Genomic DNA, 16,301 nt, shown 5'->3' with positions numbered 1-16,301 from the left:
ACAACCGGAAGAGGTTTGACAATGGGTGCATGTTGACTTCAATTCCTACTGATGTATAGAAATATTGCTCATTCAACAACTAAAATCTCTAAAATGAAGAAGAGACAACTGCGCTCCGCATTCAACTTGTGGGAACCTCCAAAATGAAAGAAATCGTTCCATAAAACAACAAGGACAGATAAACAGTGGGAAAACAAAGCAAAACATTGTCTCTTCTACCAAGGAGTGGTGGCCAGGATTTACTCCGCAGGACAGAAATGGATTCCTGCTATGATCCTTGCACAGACTGGACCTGTATTGTATACCAACCAAACCAGAGGTAATGTGGACCGGCTGTTAGTGGGAAGAACCAATCCACCAGAAATGGAAGCTGCTGAAACTCTGGATTCAACCGAACAAAGTCCTGACCTGGACCTTCCCGAAACCCTGACACTGACGAACACTGTTGAGGAAAGCAACATTTCACCTGTAGACCAAACAAGACTCAACCTCCAGTTACAAACTCGATGCTAGTCAAAACAACCACTGATGACCTTCGTGCAAAGACAAAAACGGCAGAGGTTACAACTAATGCAAAGAAATGCCAGAGGTTCATGATCAACAGTTCCTAGAGCGATGACCTCTAAACCACCTAACACACAGATTATTGTTTATTGATTATTGTTCATGTTACGCTTGTTTGAAGTTATTGGCAATGTTCAATTTAAAGTGGGAGAAAATGTTACGTATTTACATTGAGTTTTTGGAGCTGCTGTGCACAGTGTATTAACAAATGCATGTCAGCACCGGGAGTGACATCACAGGTCACCAGTGGGGACCACTGCCAGAATGAAGAAGCAGCCTATTGTGAATAAAGCACCATTAGTTTTAACCTTCTGTATTTCCTTGTGTCAATACCACAATACACAACAATGTGGGTTCAAGTCTCATTCCAGTATTGAGGGAGTGCTGCACTTTTGGAGCTACCTTCTTCGTCTAGAGCCATACTTGTCTGAAATCTCACCTGATCTTGGAAGCTAAGCAGAATCAGGCTTGGTTAGTACTTGGATGGATGACTGCCTGGGAATACCAGGTGCATTATGATTTTGCGGTCATATCACCCATTCTCCACACAATTGATAGATAGGGAGGCAACTGATACCTGGAGAACCTGCACCTATGACCTGCTGTCATAGCAGAGAGATGCTGAAAGAATTCATCATCCTGCATTATCCTTCACCCATCACAGTCCTGCTCACCACTCCTTTATCCCCCACCCTGCCAAACCACAGGGAGTGTTTTTAAATTGTGAAACTGAAGCTCCATAGTGAAAAATATCCCCAAAAATTCATTAAAGGTCATGTTGACCAGTGATTATGGGATCAGAGGTGGAGAAGGATAATCCATTTGATGTTCCACTTTTCTCGAGTTCTATACAACAAGTTTTAAAGGAGCAACCCCAGACACAGGAAGGATGCATGAGACTTGTGTCCCATTGGAGCTAATGGGTAAAAGTGGAAGATCACTTGAGGGGAAAATGGGTAAGGAAACTATGCTGCTGGCAATGCAGGAGACATGAGAATTCCTCTTGAAAAATGAATAGATTGCAAGATCAAGAATTCAGAACAAAAACTGGAGCCAGCAAAAGTGGTTAACTGGAGTTGTGGGAATTGTATTCAAGCTCAGAAAAGATAGTGAGGCCAAATACATTGATAAAGAAGGATCATGGGTAACGCCATCCAAAGGTAATCTTTGATGGGTAGAACATAGAGCAAGCGAGCCTTGATTGAAGGACTGAACGTGTTTTAATTTTCAATGGCCCCAAAACTTCAACAAAGTGAGGATGTAGTGATTTATCCACTATACAGAGAGTGAAGACACTGATTCACCCAGTAGAATGAAGACTGATTTTCCACTATACAGAGAGAGAATGAAGACACTGATTCATCCACAATACAGAGGGAGAATGAAGACACTGATACATCCACTATACAGAGGGAGAATGAAGACACTGATACATCCACTATACAGAGGGAGAATGAAGACACTGATACATCCACTATACAGAGGGAGAATGAAGACACTGATACATCCACTATACAGAGGGAGAATGAAGACACTGATTCATCCACTGTACAGAAGGAGAATGAAGACACTGATTCATCCACTATGAAGAAGGAGAATGAAGGCACTGATTCATCCACTATACAGAGGGAGAACGAAGACACTAATACATCAACTATACCGAGGGAGAATGAAGACTGTACAGGCTCTGACACAAACTGAGTGGTTCCTGAAAAAAATCATTCATTTATCCTACCTGTGAATGGGTGAACCATTCCTGGCTTCACATCAGTGATATCATTTTGCTGCAACTGAAGTGAAACATCGCTGACTGCATTAACTAGTTCATCAAAGAAATCAGCTATCTCATGGCAGTCACGGAGTAAAACATAACGATCCTGTCGATTCGTAAAGTAGGAGTCACTCAGATTTGCTCTAGAAAGTAAAAAAAAATTACATTAAGGCCTGAAAATTGCATTACTATTCCAGCTCCCAAAACGTCAGCACCTTCAGAACATTAACCAGTGTCACCATGCAGAATGTAGCACACATCACACAGGCTCCACCCTCCCCGACATGCCCATCTGTCACCCACAGTGGTTTAAGATGTCATTGATTCATTGGGCAGGATGTTGCAAAAGAAATAATAGCAAGGTTACTAGTACTCATCACCATTAAAGAGTAAATCACACAACAATTTCTGGCACCTAAACTTTTCTGCCTTTCACCTCTCCTCCCCCTCTATGATGCTTTCACAATCTATTTTTTGACAAAGTTTTCAGTCACCCCTCCCAATGTCTCCCTCTTTTGTTCAGTGTCAATTTGTGTCTGAAATGCACTAGTGAAAAGCAGTGAGGCATTTTGCTATTAAAGGCACTATAAAAAACAAACCACTGATATTTCTGAGCTGTTTCAGCCCTTACACAAATTACTTACACTTCACAACTAATCAGCCTGATAAATCACAAAACCAGTAACAAATGTGTGATGGCCATTATCATAATTAAAACTAAATTAACGGACTTTACATTAAGCACCCTCTCCACAATACGCAGAATGGAGTCAGGAAGGGTTGAAGGTAAAAAGAAATTGGGAAAAATGTCCCAAACCCACTGCCATTTTACCGTGGGTTTGCAAAATATGCCTGTGTCGGAACCACCGCCACTGCCATTGTTACCATGGATTAGCATAGCATGCCTGTGTCCCAACATGGAATGGTGGAACACTGTTATAATATTTAAATCAGGCTTTCACAGTAAAATTGAATGGGAGAAACAAGAGCAGCTGGTTTTTAATAGCACGGCTTGTGGGCTAAGAGAAACTGGGTTTCTTCCTCAAACAAACCTTTTGCTAAGCATGGCTTCACCTCACTGCTGATACTCCCACCCTGCCCAATACCTTTCAGCTTGAACCTCCTGAACCCCAATTTTATGACCACCACCCCACAACTCCGGCCCATCTACAACTTGTCTCTTCTCCCTACCACAAGCCCGACCAATACCCATTCAACTATGGAGGTGGACTTCTACAGTTAATTGCCCTGACCTGCAACTGTTCAGCATCTCAATCTGGGCAGCTGCCAGGCAGCAAATCGAATTCCTGCTGCTCTATTCTCCACATCTCCATGATTTCCCAATTTGTTCTCATTACTACTCTGTTCTCATCTGCTCACCCCATTGCAAATATCAAGGTCAATACTATTTATAAATGCAACTTCTTTCATACTCACCCACTAATAATCACATTGTTATCAAACAGATAGACTTTGATGTGCTGTAATCCAATTGTCTCATTGAACCGCTCTGGAAGTAGGAATTTAAGAATTCCTCTGAGATCTGGCGTGTGATACAAAGAAACACGCACTTGATTTGGAAACTTCTTTAGCAGGGGAATCAGCATTGTTCGAGAATTCTTCTTGCCTAGATAGAGGACCACAATTACAGCAAGAAGGTTGGTCAACGCTCAGTTAAAACATCCCTGTCAAAATGTTCAATGGGGAAGATTTAATAAATTGCAGCCAAAATTTTGAAATTTTTAAGTGTTTTCCACCGTGGAGAAGGCATTGTAGATAGGATCATAACACACAGGAGCAGAAGTAGGCCATTTGGCCTATCAAGTCTGCTCCACTATTCAAAAAGATGATGACTGATCTGATGTAAGCCTCAACTTCACTTTCTCACCTTATTCCCATAATTCTTGATTCCCTTACTAATTAAAAATCTGTCCATCTCAGCCTCCTACATATTTAACGACCCCGCTTCTACAGCCTTCTGCAATAAAGAATTCCACAGATTCACTACCCTCAGAGAAGTAATTCCCCCTCATTTCTGTCTTAAATGATGAACCCTTTATTCTGAGATTATGTCCTTTGGTCCTAGACTCTCTCACAAAGGGAAACAACCTCACAGCATCTACCCTGTAAAGTCCTTTCAGAATTCTATACATTCCAATAAAGTCACCTTTCATTCTTCTAAACTCCAATGAGGACAGGCCCAACCAATTCAACCTGTCCTCATAAGAAAAACCCTCCAAACCCAGGATCAACTTAGTGGACTTTCTCTGCCAGAATATATTTCCTTAGGTAAAGGGACCAAAACTGTTCACAGTATTTTAGATGAGGTCTAACTAGTACCTTGAATAATTTTAGACTTTCCTGGTTTTATACTCCATTCTGTTTGAAATAAAGGCCAACATTACTTTTATCTTCCTTGTTCCCTGTTGAACTTGCATGCTAGCTTTTTGTGATTTATGCACAAGGACACCCAAATCCCTTCTGTGCTGCAACTTTATGCTTTCTCTATTTAAATAATATTCAGCACCTTTATTCTTCCTATCAAGATACATAACAGCACATACATTACATTCCATTGCCAAGTTTTTGCCCTCTCACTTAACATGAATATACTCCTCTGAAGACTCTGTGACTCACCACTTGCCTTCCCACCTAATTTTGTGTCATCTGCAAACTTGGCAACTGAACATTCACTTCCCTTGTTCAAGTCATTAATATATGTTTTAAATATATATTATTGACTTGATAAGGACTCCAGCACTGATCCCTATGGCACGCCAATAATTACTGGTTGCCTGAAAATGCCCTTATCTCCCAACTCTGTCTACTGTTAGCCAATCCTCTATCGATGCTAGATTTTGAATTAGTGGCTTACAAGAGACAAGCCTAGCTGTGTATTGTCCATTATTCATCACCCCATACTACACACTAGTAATGACTGAAAATATAGACACAGCATGTTCTTAGCTTCAACTTGCATCAATTGTGTTCAGACTCAAGTGTAGTCAATGGAGGAGAAGGAGGGAAGGAAGCAATTAGCATTTTTTTGTCCCTTAGGGAGGAATAGCCTCAATTCTGTTCCCCATTTTATTTGCATATTCTTCCAATTAAAAAAGAATTTGGGATTCGCTGTTACCAAGTTAAAAATAGGCCATAAGAGGAACAGAATATTTGTTCACCCATAACTCAAAGTTAAGGAGTACAAGCCTAATCGACACACTTATCTTTGTCTAGCCAGTAGTGGCTCTGGCAATACCTTTCACTGTCTTTTCAGATTACAATTCACAATAGCTAATGCGCTGTGGGTGGCAAACTGCAGCTTTGTTTATTAGGATGCAATGTATATTAATGAGAGAAAGTAAATATAGGGCATACAATATACATCTGGCCTTCGTTAACCAACTATAAAACATTAATTATTACAATTTCAATAATTAACCTACAGCCTCATTATGACAATGTTATATTACATGTAAGGAAAATCTAAACTTTATAAGGTAACCATTGTTACCTTCTACACACCTCTAGACCCTCTTATGCAATCTAGCAGAACAGAAACTCTAAGATCAGATAGCATAGTCTCCTCCTGTGATCTTTGCAATGTTTCTTCTATGCAATCTACCTGATAAAATCAAGAGGATAAAAGATATATTTTGTTAGTTGAAACAGAAATATTAATTCCATTGGAGCTATTAAAACTTCAAGATTTCATTTTGTAGATTTCAAACATTAAACATACTTAAACTTCAATATTTACCCATCCTGCTCACTGTCATATTTTGCAAATAATCATGGATATCTTGGCAACTGCTTTGCATGTACTCGTGTCCCAAACTTCCCCAAACTAGACAAATGGCTTGGCAAACATCAGAGCTCAGTTCTGAAGAGCTGTATCCAATTTGAAACATTAGCTGTTTCTCTCTTCACAGAAGCTGCCAAGTCTGCTGAGTACTTTTTTCTGTTTTTAATTCCAATTTCCAGCATTTGCAGTTTCTGCTTTGATATCAGGGTTCAAAGGGAGTGTTATTTCCCTTCAAATAGCAGTTAGTTCCCCTTCCTATCCCCACATCCAGCCAAATCCCAGGCACAAAAGGTGGCAACAGGATAAGCTACTCACAGGTCTTTTTAGAAGTGCCACTTGTCCCCGCAAAGGAATATGACAGCAGTAATTAACGGTCCCATTCTGTGGGGAACCATTCCTTTGTGCAAACAAGCACAAAGAAATGCTTGATTCTCCATGCACCTGAAGCTACAATATGGTGCTTTGCCCAAGTCATTTATGGGCTTTACTATACCTCAGGCTATAGTTACCATAATTAATCCACAATTCCCATAAAAATACAAACTAAAATACCATTCAATAATTAACTTCTGTGGTCCTCCAGTACGTTACCCACCAGCTCCTGTTCCAAAGGTCCTGTTCCAAGGTATAAAGATGCCATAACTATTCTCTCCTTAGCCATTTTGATGTGTTCCTATTTACAAAAATCAAAACAAAACATCAAATGAATTGCTTGTTCAGGGAACCAGTGCAGACATGATGAGCGAATATCTCCTCTTGCGCTGCAACAATTTGGTGATTCTGCAATTCACTTCCTAATTATGCAAATTTATAATGGTGGCATGGTGATTAGCACTGCTGCCTCACAGCACCAAGGACTGGGTAAAATATTCTTTTGGAGAGTCAGTGCAAACTCGAAGGGCTGAATGACCTCATTCTGCACTGTAGGAATTCTATGGTTCTATGTACCGCTATTAAACTGAGGCAAAAGGAATACATTAGAAATTGAAAGCCTAATCCCCATTAATGTAGACTATACTCTAGTCTCACTGACCCATACTGCCTGTTCATATGTATGACAGTAAAATCAGTGTTGGCTATTTATTATAATCCTTGTTTTGATTACAATTTGTTGTTCAATTATATTATGTTTGAAAAAAAAAGGACCTTTCTAAAAATAAGTACAACTATGTCAAATAATCATTATTAATTTTTAATGTTTTCTCATGGTAACTTTTATCCCATTATGATTTACTTTATAAAAGTACAATTTTAAAATGAAATGTCCTTCTCTATTTAATCTCACAGATTTAATACAACCTAGAATTAAAGCAGTTTATTTTAAAGTTCTGACCAATTTATTCACAAATAACAAAGATATTTTTTGCAATGTGTCAACGTTATGCTCATTAATCTATGAATGAAAATTTCCCACATTTTTTAAACCCAGTGTCAGATATAGCACAAGCTGGACTGAATATTATTCTATACTTGAACTCCCAAATTAGCTTCAGAAAAACATATCCAACATTACATTTATATTACTCACACCTATCCCCCTCCTTCTTCTGGGAAAGATCACAAGTCATTTTTAAAATTTAAGCTGTTTTGCACAGAATACTAACACTCAACACCAAATTGGCTGGGGGTGAGGAAAACCAATTCGCTCGAGTGACCTGCTGCCACCGAAGAGGCAAACTCAATCCCTTGTCAAATTGGAATGAAACTCAGATTGCAGAGATGAAAGAATGCACTGTAGCCTGCCCATCTTTCCATTTGTTATCATTGCTTCACTGCAGTAAAGTAAAAATGCACATATTTAAAACACAAATTCTATCTGCAGTGCATTTAACTTTCTTCATCCATCTAGGGACGTTGGCATTACAGATGAGACGCCATCCTAACTGGCCTCAGACGGTAGTGGACTTTCTTCTTGATCTAAAGTGTTGTTACAATCATCACTTCAGTGCACAGCAAGCATCAACTATGTTGAAGTGAAACTGATGCTACATATAGGGCACATCCTGTCAGGACTGCAGATGTCCTCCAAATGACATGACTGAACCAGATGAGATTTTTATGACAACATGACAGTTTCATCGACTTAATTCAAATTCTCAAACTACCATGGTAAGATTCAAACTCAGATTCTCTGTTTTTTTTAATTCAGATCTCAGCAATACAGTAACAAGCCAGTACATTACCACACTGAGGAGTCAACTCTTTAAAAACTTCCACAAAAAGCTATATAAAAAAAACACTTCAACTTTATTCTCAAACATGACTGGAAACGACTGATCAAATTTAGATACAGAAAGAAACAAGACAAAGTTGCATCCTCTGATCATGAATAAGAAGGAAAAGTACCATAGCAAAATCTCAACCAGCATTAACACTCTGACGGAAAAAACATTACATTTTATTATACAATGATATGTATGTATGCATGTACAATGGTAATGTATAAATAAAATCATGAGGCATTTTTCCAGAGTAATTGACGTAAATAGAGACGGGCTTGTGGAAGAGCATATACAAAAGCCAATTTTAACATTAGAAAATGGAATGATATTGGCATTTATTGACCAAATTTAGAAAGCACCTTAATTTTAATAAGATATGGTTCATCTGCCCTCAATACAATCAAATAAAGCTTGCACATTTAAATCAACTCATTAACTCACCTTCATTGTATCATAGAATTCTGAGGGGGAGTTCAGGATCTTCACCTGACTGCCTGAAATTCCAAAAGTTGGAACAAGTTCCCCAATCCACTGGAATCGCTGAATGTTGTGCGCAGAAACACAGCAAGGAGGAGACGGCAGGTCAGTCTGTGGTTTGGTTTGACACAATAATGGAGCCAACAGCAGGTATGAGGATCTAGCCACAAAAAAGTTTCTTGTTTAAAAAATAGCAGCATGTTGGTTGAGTGTGTACAAGAATTTACACGGATAACACTTGTTACATGTTGATCGAGTGGTAAAAAGTTATTCAATTAATGGAAATCAGCAGTTTGATCATCATTTATCAGAGTACACCGATAATTAATGTAGATTCAATCTCCACTTCTGTGCTGCATATGGTATTTTTCAAAACAAGCTTTTCTCAATGCAAGATGTATGTTTTTAAATGCACTCTGGCTCATTACAAGGGACCATTTTGGTTGGAAAATCAGACATAGAATAGATATGGAGCACAAAGCAGATCTCAAATCTGACTGCTTATTCATCCATTCACTTAAGATATCTTAGAAAATTGAAGGCAAGATAAGATTTCCACACTTTAGCTCCCATGACCGTCTTATGATGATTTACAACAGTGTTAAATTACAGATTCCAACCAAAAGCTGAATAGGCTGTCAACTTCTCAGGGAGATCCTCCTGATCAGTCAAGGCATACACAGAGAAAGGTTTTGCTTGTGTTTTGCTTCAGCCATTGTTAATAATGCATAATGAGAGTTACGATCTTTGTCCTGACCCATAACTTTTGATAACATAAATCTGCCATCAACTGATAGAAAAGACCAAAGGACAAGTTTTAATGTTTTAAAACTTTTACTGTAACAAATTAAAATCAACATAGATTAAAGATTATTTAACAGACAACTAATACACAAAACCAAGGAAAAAGTATTAACAGTTGTAATACATCTTACAACGCACTTTGCTGTGCATTGTACCTCTGGCAAATGGTTAGCATTAAAGGAACACATCTAAAGTTACTCCAACTTTCCCTTTCCAGTTGAAAGATTCTGCATCCTTCAAAATTTGTCCCACGCAGCCTGAGTCTTCCAGAAACAAGGTTCATTTAATTGACTCCTTGTTCCTCAAGCTCCAAAAGTCCAGTTGTTTCTGTTCTTTTCCTTTCACATTGGAATGTAATTTTTACAAGCAGCCTATTTGATTAATACCAAAATGGTTCACCTGGCTCTTACAGCAGTAGCTTTATAGCTTCTCCACAAAGCAATAATCTGCCTCATTTCCCTTTACATCTGTCATAAAGCACCTCCTCCTTTACTGAGAGTTATTGCAGAAGCTGTGGAAATTATTTGATATTTCAATAGGTTTCTGTTGAGTTTCTTTCCCATGGCCACCTGATCACATGGACCTGTCTCCGAACAGAAGTGTTCGGTATGACCATCATTCCCTTTTCCAGTATATTCTGTTTCACCTTAAGTTAAAGAAGACATTTTAACACATAACCATCTTGAAGTCCATTGTTTGCAATAAGAGGAATAGATCAGCAATCAGCAGTTTTATCTGATTTTGGAAGAGACAGGAAATTAACAATCAGTTGCCAATCTACAAAGAAAATCTTATTCTCTCATTGGGCATCTGCTTACAACAATCAGAATCTGTGTCCTTAAAGATATACTGCTACACCATAGCAAGCGAGTAATACACTGTGCTTTGCATGATGTAATACTCAGTCATTATAAAACAGTGCAATTGAGAGTATTGTCTTGAAAAAATTATTGCAAACAATACCCAAATAATATGTTAAATATCTTCTCAAACTATTTTCTAAGGTTCAATAAAATTATTACTGTGTGGAAACAAAAGCATACAATGCTAATTCTAAACTCAGCCATAACATTCGTGTAACATAAAAATTACAAAGGAACAAGAGTAATTCATTCAGTCTCCAAAGTCATTCCCTTTCTAAAAGCACCTTTACAGCAGTTCAAGAAAAAACTCACCAGCTTCCAAAGTGAGAAATGCTAGCCTTGCCTATAAAACACACATCCCATAAACGAATAAAAAAAAACATGGCTGCTTTGTACCTCAACTTAATTTATCGACCTTAGTTCCATATCCCTTAACACGTGTCTAACAACAATCAATTGATCTGCCATGAAAACTCCAGCTGCTCCAGCATCTACAACCTGAAACAATTAGCATTTTCAAGGCTAAGTACAAGTGGAATACGATCTCTAACACATGGTCACATCTAATAAGCAAAATTCATTTTGTCAGATATCAAATCAACCTAAGTGATTTATAGATCATACAATGTAACTTCACATCGCATCTTGTTTATGCCATAATTGATAAAATAGAAATAATAAAAGTTAGAAATGGGTATTCAATTGTAAAATCAAAGGACAGCAACACACTGATTGTGAAGTGACTATAGTGATTTCACTGTTAAACCTGCATATAAACATAAGTTAGTGTTAAAGTACGAGGTTTATAAGATTGTTATGTTTTGGGACAGTGTCTTCAAATTTAGATGGGCTCGAAATTTTTTAAGTTTATGTTTATTAGTATCACAAGTAGGCTTACATTAACACTGCAATGATGTCACCGTGAAAACCCCCTACTCGCCACATTCCGGTACCTGTTCAAGTACACTGAGGGAGAATTTAGCACGGCTAATGCACCTAACCAGCACGTCTTTTAAACTGTGGGAGGAAACTGGGGCACCCAGAAGAAACCCATGCAGACACGGGGAGAACTTGCAGACTTCACACAGACACTGACCCAAGTCAGGATTGAATCCAGGTCCCTGGTGCTGTGAGGCAGCAATGCTGGTTTGCATGACAACAGAGGGGTGATTTGGCCATTAAAGATTAAAAGGAGGCCCAAGTTGTTTTGCTGCAGGGAAGGTGCCAGATGGTCAATGTGGAAACCATGAAAGCAATATCCATACTTACGAGTTTCCAAAGTCTCCAAAGACCCAAGAGGGTGTTGAGAAGGTCAGGTTGCAAATAGTCATACTTCAAACTATCCACTTAATTCCAGAATATGATAGAGGTTGGGGTCTAAAGGACAACTAATCAGCATTTCTACCTGGATACAAGGCCATGTGAATCACTTTATCAGGGGATGGGTTGTAGAGGAAGCCATTTTAAATCAGGATACAGGTTTTCCAAATGATCTCTGAACACTGCAGAGAAAGTTAGTCTTTCAGAATCCAGGACAGAGCAACAAGAGGCCAAAATACAGGTGGGGGCTTGCATTCAGATTAGAAAGACCAAATTTCAGATGAGTTAGAACAAGGCTGGAAGATTCATCTTGTTTGCAATAAAGAGAGGATCACCGGGAAAACTTTCACCATGAAGGATAGTTCTAGGATTAAAAGCTAAATAGCTGAGAAAGGAAAAAGAGCACTCATTAGCTAAGAACACCTTTGGGATGGTTCCAAGAGAATTAAATACAAACTTAAAGGGCAGTGATTTATTACTGTCACATGTATTATACCATGAAAAGTATTGTTTCTTGCACACTAGAAAGCATATCGTTCACTGAGAAGGACAGAGTGCAGAATGCAGTATTAGTCATAGCTAGATTGTAGAGAAAGATTAACTTCAAGCGAGATAGGTCCATTTGGGAAAAAGCTGTTCTTGAATCGGGTGGCATGTGACCTCAGACTTTTATATCTTTTTCCTGATGGAAGAGAGAATGACTGGGGTGGGTGGGGTCCTTAATTATGCTGGCTGCTTTTCCAAGGCAACGAGACGTTTAGACAGAGTCAATGGATGGGAGGCTGGTTTGCGTGATGGATTGGGCTACATTCACGGTCCTTTGTAGTTTCTTGCAAACTTGGGCAGAGCAGGAACCATACCAAACTGTGATCTAACCAGGAAGAATGCTTTCTATGGTGTATCTGTAAAAGTTAGAGTCATAGCTGACATGCCAAATTTCCTTAGTCTTCTGAGAAAACAGAGGCATTGGTGGGCTTTCTTAACTGTAGTTCCATCTGTAGTGTTGGCATGGAGGAGCCAGGACAGGTTGTTGGTGAACTGGGCACCTAAGAACTTGAAGTTGTCAAACCACTTTTACTTCGTCTCCCTTGATATAGGCAGGGGCATGTTCCCCACTACACTTCCTGAAGTCGATGACTATTTCCTTCGTTTTGTTGACATTGAGGGAGAGATTAGTGTCAGTGATTATTACAGTGCAAGGTTTACTTGCAAAGTCGATATCTTTGGTCATGTTAAAAGAGGGAACTATTTGTCTGCAATTTAAAGTTTATGCTGCCTACAAAACTAATGTTTAACCAAAAGTGCTTTTAGTTTATTGTTACAGTGAAGCCTTAAAATGTGAAATCTTATCCTGCCGTCCAATCAGCTACTAAGTGGAAGTTTAAATGTATTTACACAAAAAGTAGTTGGTATAACGGAACATGTTAGGGCTTAGGACAAATAGTTTAGATTGAAGATGAACTAGATAAGTAGTTAGTTCCCATTTAATACTGACTCAGTCAACATTACTTCACTTTAACGTTGTTCATAACATTAGGATGATAACATAGAACATTGAACACTACAGCACAAACAGGCCCTTCGGCCCACTAGTTGCGCCGATCACTTGTATACCTACTAAGCCATAGACCTATCTACAACCCCCAATCCCATTAGATCCCATATACTCATCCAGAAGTCTTTTAAAAGACCCCAGCAAGTTCGCCTCCACCACCACCGACGGCAGCCAATTCCGTTCACTCACCACCCTCAGTGAAAAACTTACCCCTAACGTCTCCTCTGTACTTGCTTCCCTGCACCTTAAATCTGTGTCCTCTCGTAGCGACCATTTCAGCCCTGGGAAACAGCCTCTGAGAATCCACCCTATCTACTCCTCTCAACATCTTATAAACCTCTATCAGGTCGCCTCTCAACCTTCATCTCTCCAGGGAGAAGAGTCCCAGCTCCTCAACCTATCTTCATAAGGCATGCCTCACAATCCAGGCAACATCCTTGTAAATCTCCTCTGCACCCTTTCAATAGCTTCCACGTCCTTCCTATACTGAGGCGACCAGAACTGCACACAGTACTCCAAGTGGGGTCTGACAAGGGTCCTATAAAGTTGCAGCATTACCTCCCGACTCCTAAACTCAATCCCTCAATTAATGAAGGCCAGTACACCATTTGCCTTCTTGACCACATCCTCCACCTGCAAGGCCGATTTAAGAGTCCTATGGACCCGGACCCCAAGATCCCTCTGCTCTTCAACACAGCTAAGACTCCTACCCTTGATATTGTATTCCTTCATCCCATTGGTCCTGCCAAAGTGGACCACTACACATTTATCTGCGTTGAAGTCCATCTGCCACTTCTATGCCCAGTCTTGCATCCTATCTATGTCCCGCTGCAACTTCTGACATCCCTCCAGACCATCCACAACACCACCAGCCTTCATATCGTCTGTGAACTTGCTAACCCATCCCTCCACTTCCTCATCCAGGTCATGTATGAAAATAACAAACAGCAAGGGTCCTAGAACAGATCCCTGGGGCATTCCACTGGTGACCGACCTCCATGCAGAAAAAGACCCATCCACAACCACTCTCTGCCTTCTGCAGGCAAGCCAGTTCTGGATCCACAAGGCCAAAGCCCCCTGGATCCCATGCCCTCTCACCTCCTCAAGAAGTCTTGCATGGGGAACCTTATCAAACGCCTTGCTTAAGTCCATGTAAACCACGTCTACCGCTCTTCCTTCGTCAATGTGCTCAGTCACGTTCTCAAAGAACTCACCTAGGCTCGTAAGGCACGATCCGCCCTTGACAATACCATGTTGACTATTTCTGATCATTCTAAACTTCTCCAAATGCTCATAAATCTTGTCCCTCGGAAGCCTCTCCATCAATTTACCAACCACTGAGGTCAGACTCACCGGTCGGTAATTTCCCGGGCTATCTCTGTTCCCTTTCTTGAAAATAGGAACTACATCTGCAATCCTCCGGAACCTCTCCCATCTCCATCGACGACGCAAAGATCATTGCCAGGGGCTCTGCAATCACTTCCCTCACCTCCCACAGTAACCTGGGGTACATCCCATCCGGTCCCAGCGACTTGTCTATCTTGATAGAGTTTAAAAGTTCTAACACATCCTCTTCCTTAACATCCACATACTCAAATCTTTTCAGACTGCCGCAAACCTGTAGTACAACCTCCCAGATCACTTTCCACCGTGAATACCGAGGCAAAGTACTCATTAAGCACCTCTGCCATTTCTTCCAGTTCCACACAGACTTTTCCCCCTTCACCTTTTATAGCTCCTATCCCTTCTCTTCTCATCCTTTTACTTTTTACATATTTGTAGAAGGCCTTCGGATTCTCCTTAATTTTACCCGCCAAGGCCTTCTCATGACCCCTTCTGGCTCTCCTAATTTCCTTTTTAAACTCCTTTCTACAATCCTTATACTCCTCTAGATCCTTAACATCTCCTAGCTCCCTGAACCTTTTATACACCTTTCCTTTCTTCCTAACTAGGTTCACCAAAACCTTCGTGCACCACGGTTCCCACGCCCTACCAAAACCTCCTTGTCTCATCGGAACGTTATCGTGCAGAGCTCCAGTCAAACATTCCTTGAATATCCGCCACCTTCCTTCTGTACTTTTCCCCAAGAATGCCTCCTTCCAGTTTATTCGTCCAATTATCTGCCTGATGTCGTCATATTTCCCCTTACTCCAGACAAACACCTTCCTAGCCTGCCTGATCCTATCTCTTTCCAATGCTATCGTGAAGGAGATAGAATTATGATCTCCATCCCCAAGATGCTCTCCAACCAAGAGATCCGACACCTGTCCTGGTTCATTAGCCAGCACCAGGTCAAGTACAGCCTCTCCTCTCGTAGGCTTATCCACGTACTGTGTCAGGAACCCCTCCTGAACACACCTAACAAACTCCTCCCCATCCAAACCCCTTACCCTTGGGATATTCCAGTCAATGTTTGGGAAATTAAAGTCTCCCATCACGACAACTCTGTTATTACTACATCTCTCTAGGATCTGTTTCCCTATCTGCACCTCAACTTCCCTGTCACTATTGGGCGGCCTATAGAAACACCCAGCAAAGTTATCGACCCTTTGCTGTTCCTAACTTCCACCCACAATGACTCTGTTGGCAGTCCCTCCACGGCATCCTCCTTCTCTGCAGCCATGACACTGTCCCTGATCAACAGTGCCACTCCACCACCTCTTTTGCCCCCAACCCTGTCCTTCCTGAAGCATCTGAATCCTGGCACCTGAAGTACCCAGTCTTGTCCCTGAGATATCCAAGTCTCTGTAACGGCCACCACATCACATTCCCAAGCAGCAATCCACGCCCTAAGCTCATCTACCTTATTTACCACACTCCTGGTGTTAAAATAGACACACCTCAGCCCCTCGGTCTGGACATTTCTCTTCTCCACCACCCGTCTAACCTCCCTCTCATACCGTCTACAGTCCTTCCCTACCCG

The 16,301-nt window shown here is 40.4% G+C and overlaps 1 protein-coding gene across 5 annotated transcripts in view; it reads right to left on the bottom strand.

The window, feature by feature from the left end:
- Nucleotides 1-16,301, bottom strand: part of pgs1 (phosphatidylglycerophosphate synthase 1) — an 83,439-nt gene that overhangs the window by 60,836 nt on the left and 6,302 nt on the right. For 3 of the 5 annotated variants that reach the window (XR_013889179.1, XR_013889180.1, XM_080209508.1), the window contains exons 1-5: nucleotides 8,801-8,907; nucleotides 6,733-6,810; nucleotides 5,858-5,957; nucleotides 3,773-3,962; nucleotides 2,300-2,478 (exon numbers count right to left, since the gene is read on the bottom strand). Coding sequence is in view for 3 of the 5 variants with exons in the window: in XM_080209508.1 (XP_080065634.1) it covers nucleotides 2,300-2,478; nucleotides 3,773-3,962; nucleotides 5,858-5,957; nucleotides 6,733-6,810; nucleotides 8,801-8,806 (553 nt within the window). In the remaining 2 variants the exon portion in view is untranslated. Of the gene's footprint in view, nucleotides 1-2,299; nucleotides 2,479-3,772; nucleotides 3,963-5,857; nucleotides 5,958-6,732; nucleotides 6,811-8,800; nucleotides 8,997-16,301 lie in introns of those variants that run through there. The other 2 variants (XM_080209509.1, XM_080209507.1) reach the window with 1 other exon arrangement.

This window comes from Carcharhinus amblyrhynchos, chromosome 21, assembly GCF_965287045.1.
Source record: "Carcharhinus amblyrhynchos chromosome 21, sCarAmb.v2.hapA, whole genome shotgun sequence".
Taxonomy (NCBI): domain Eukaryota; kingdom Metazoa; phylum Chordata; class Chondrichthyes; order Carcharhiniformes; family Carcharhinidae; genus Carcharhinus; species Carcharhinus amblyrhynchos.
The sequence above is the reverse complement of the archived record's forward strand: the minus strand, read 5'-3'. Positions and strand labels throughout refer to the sequence as shown.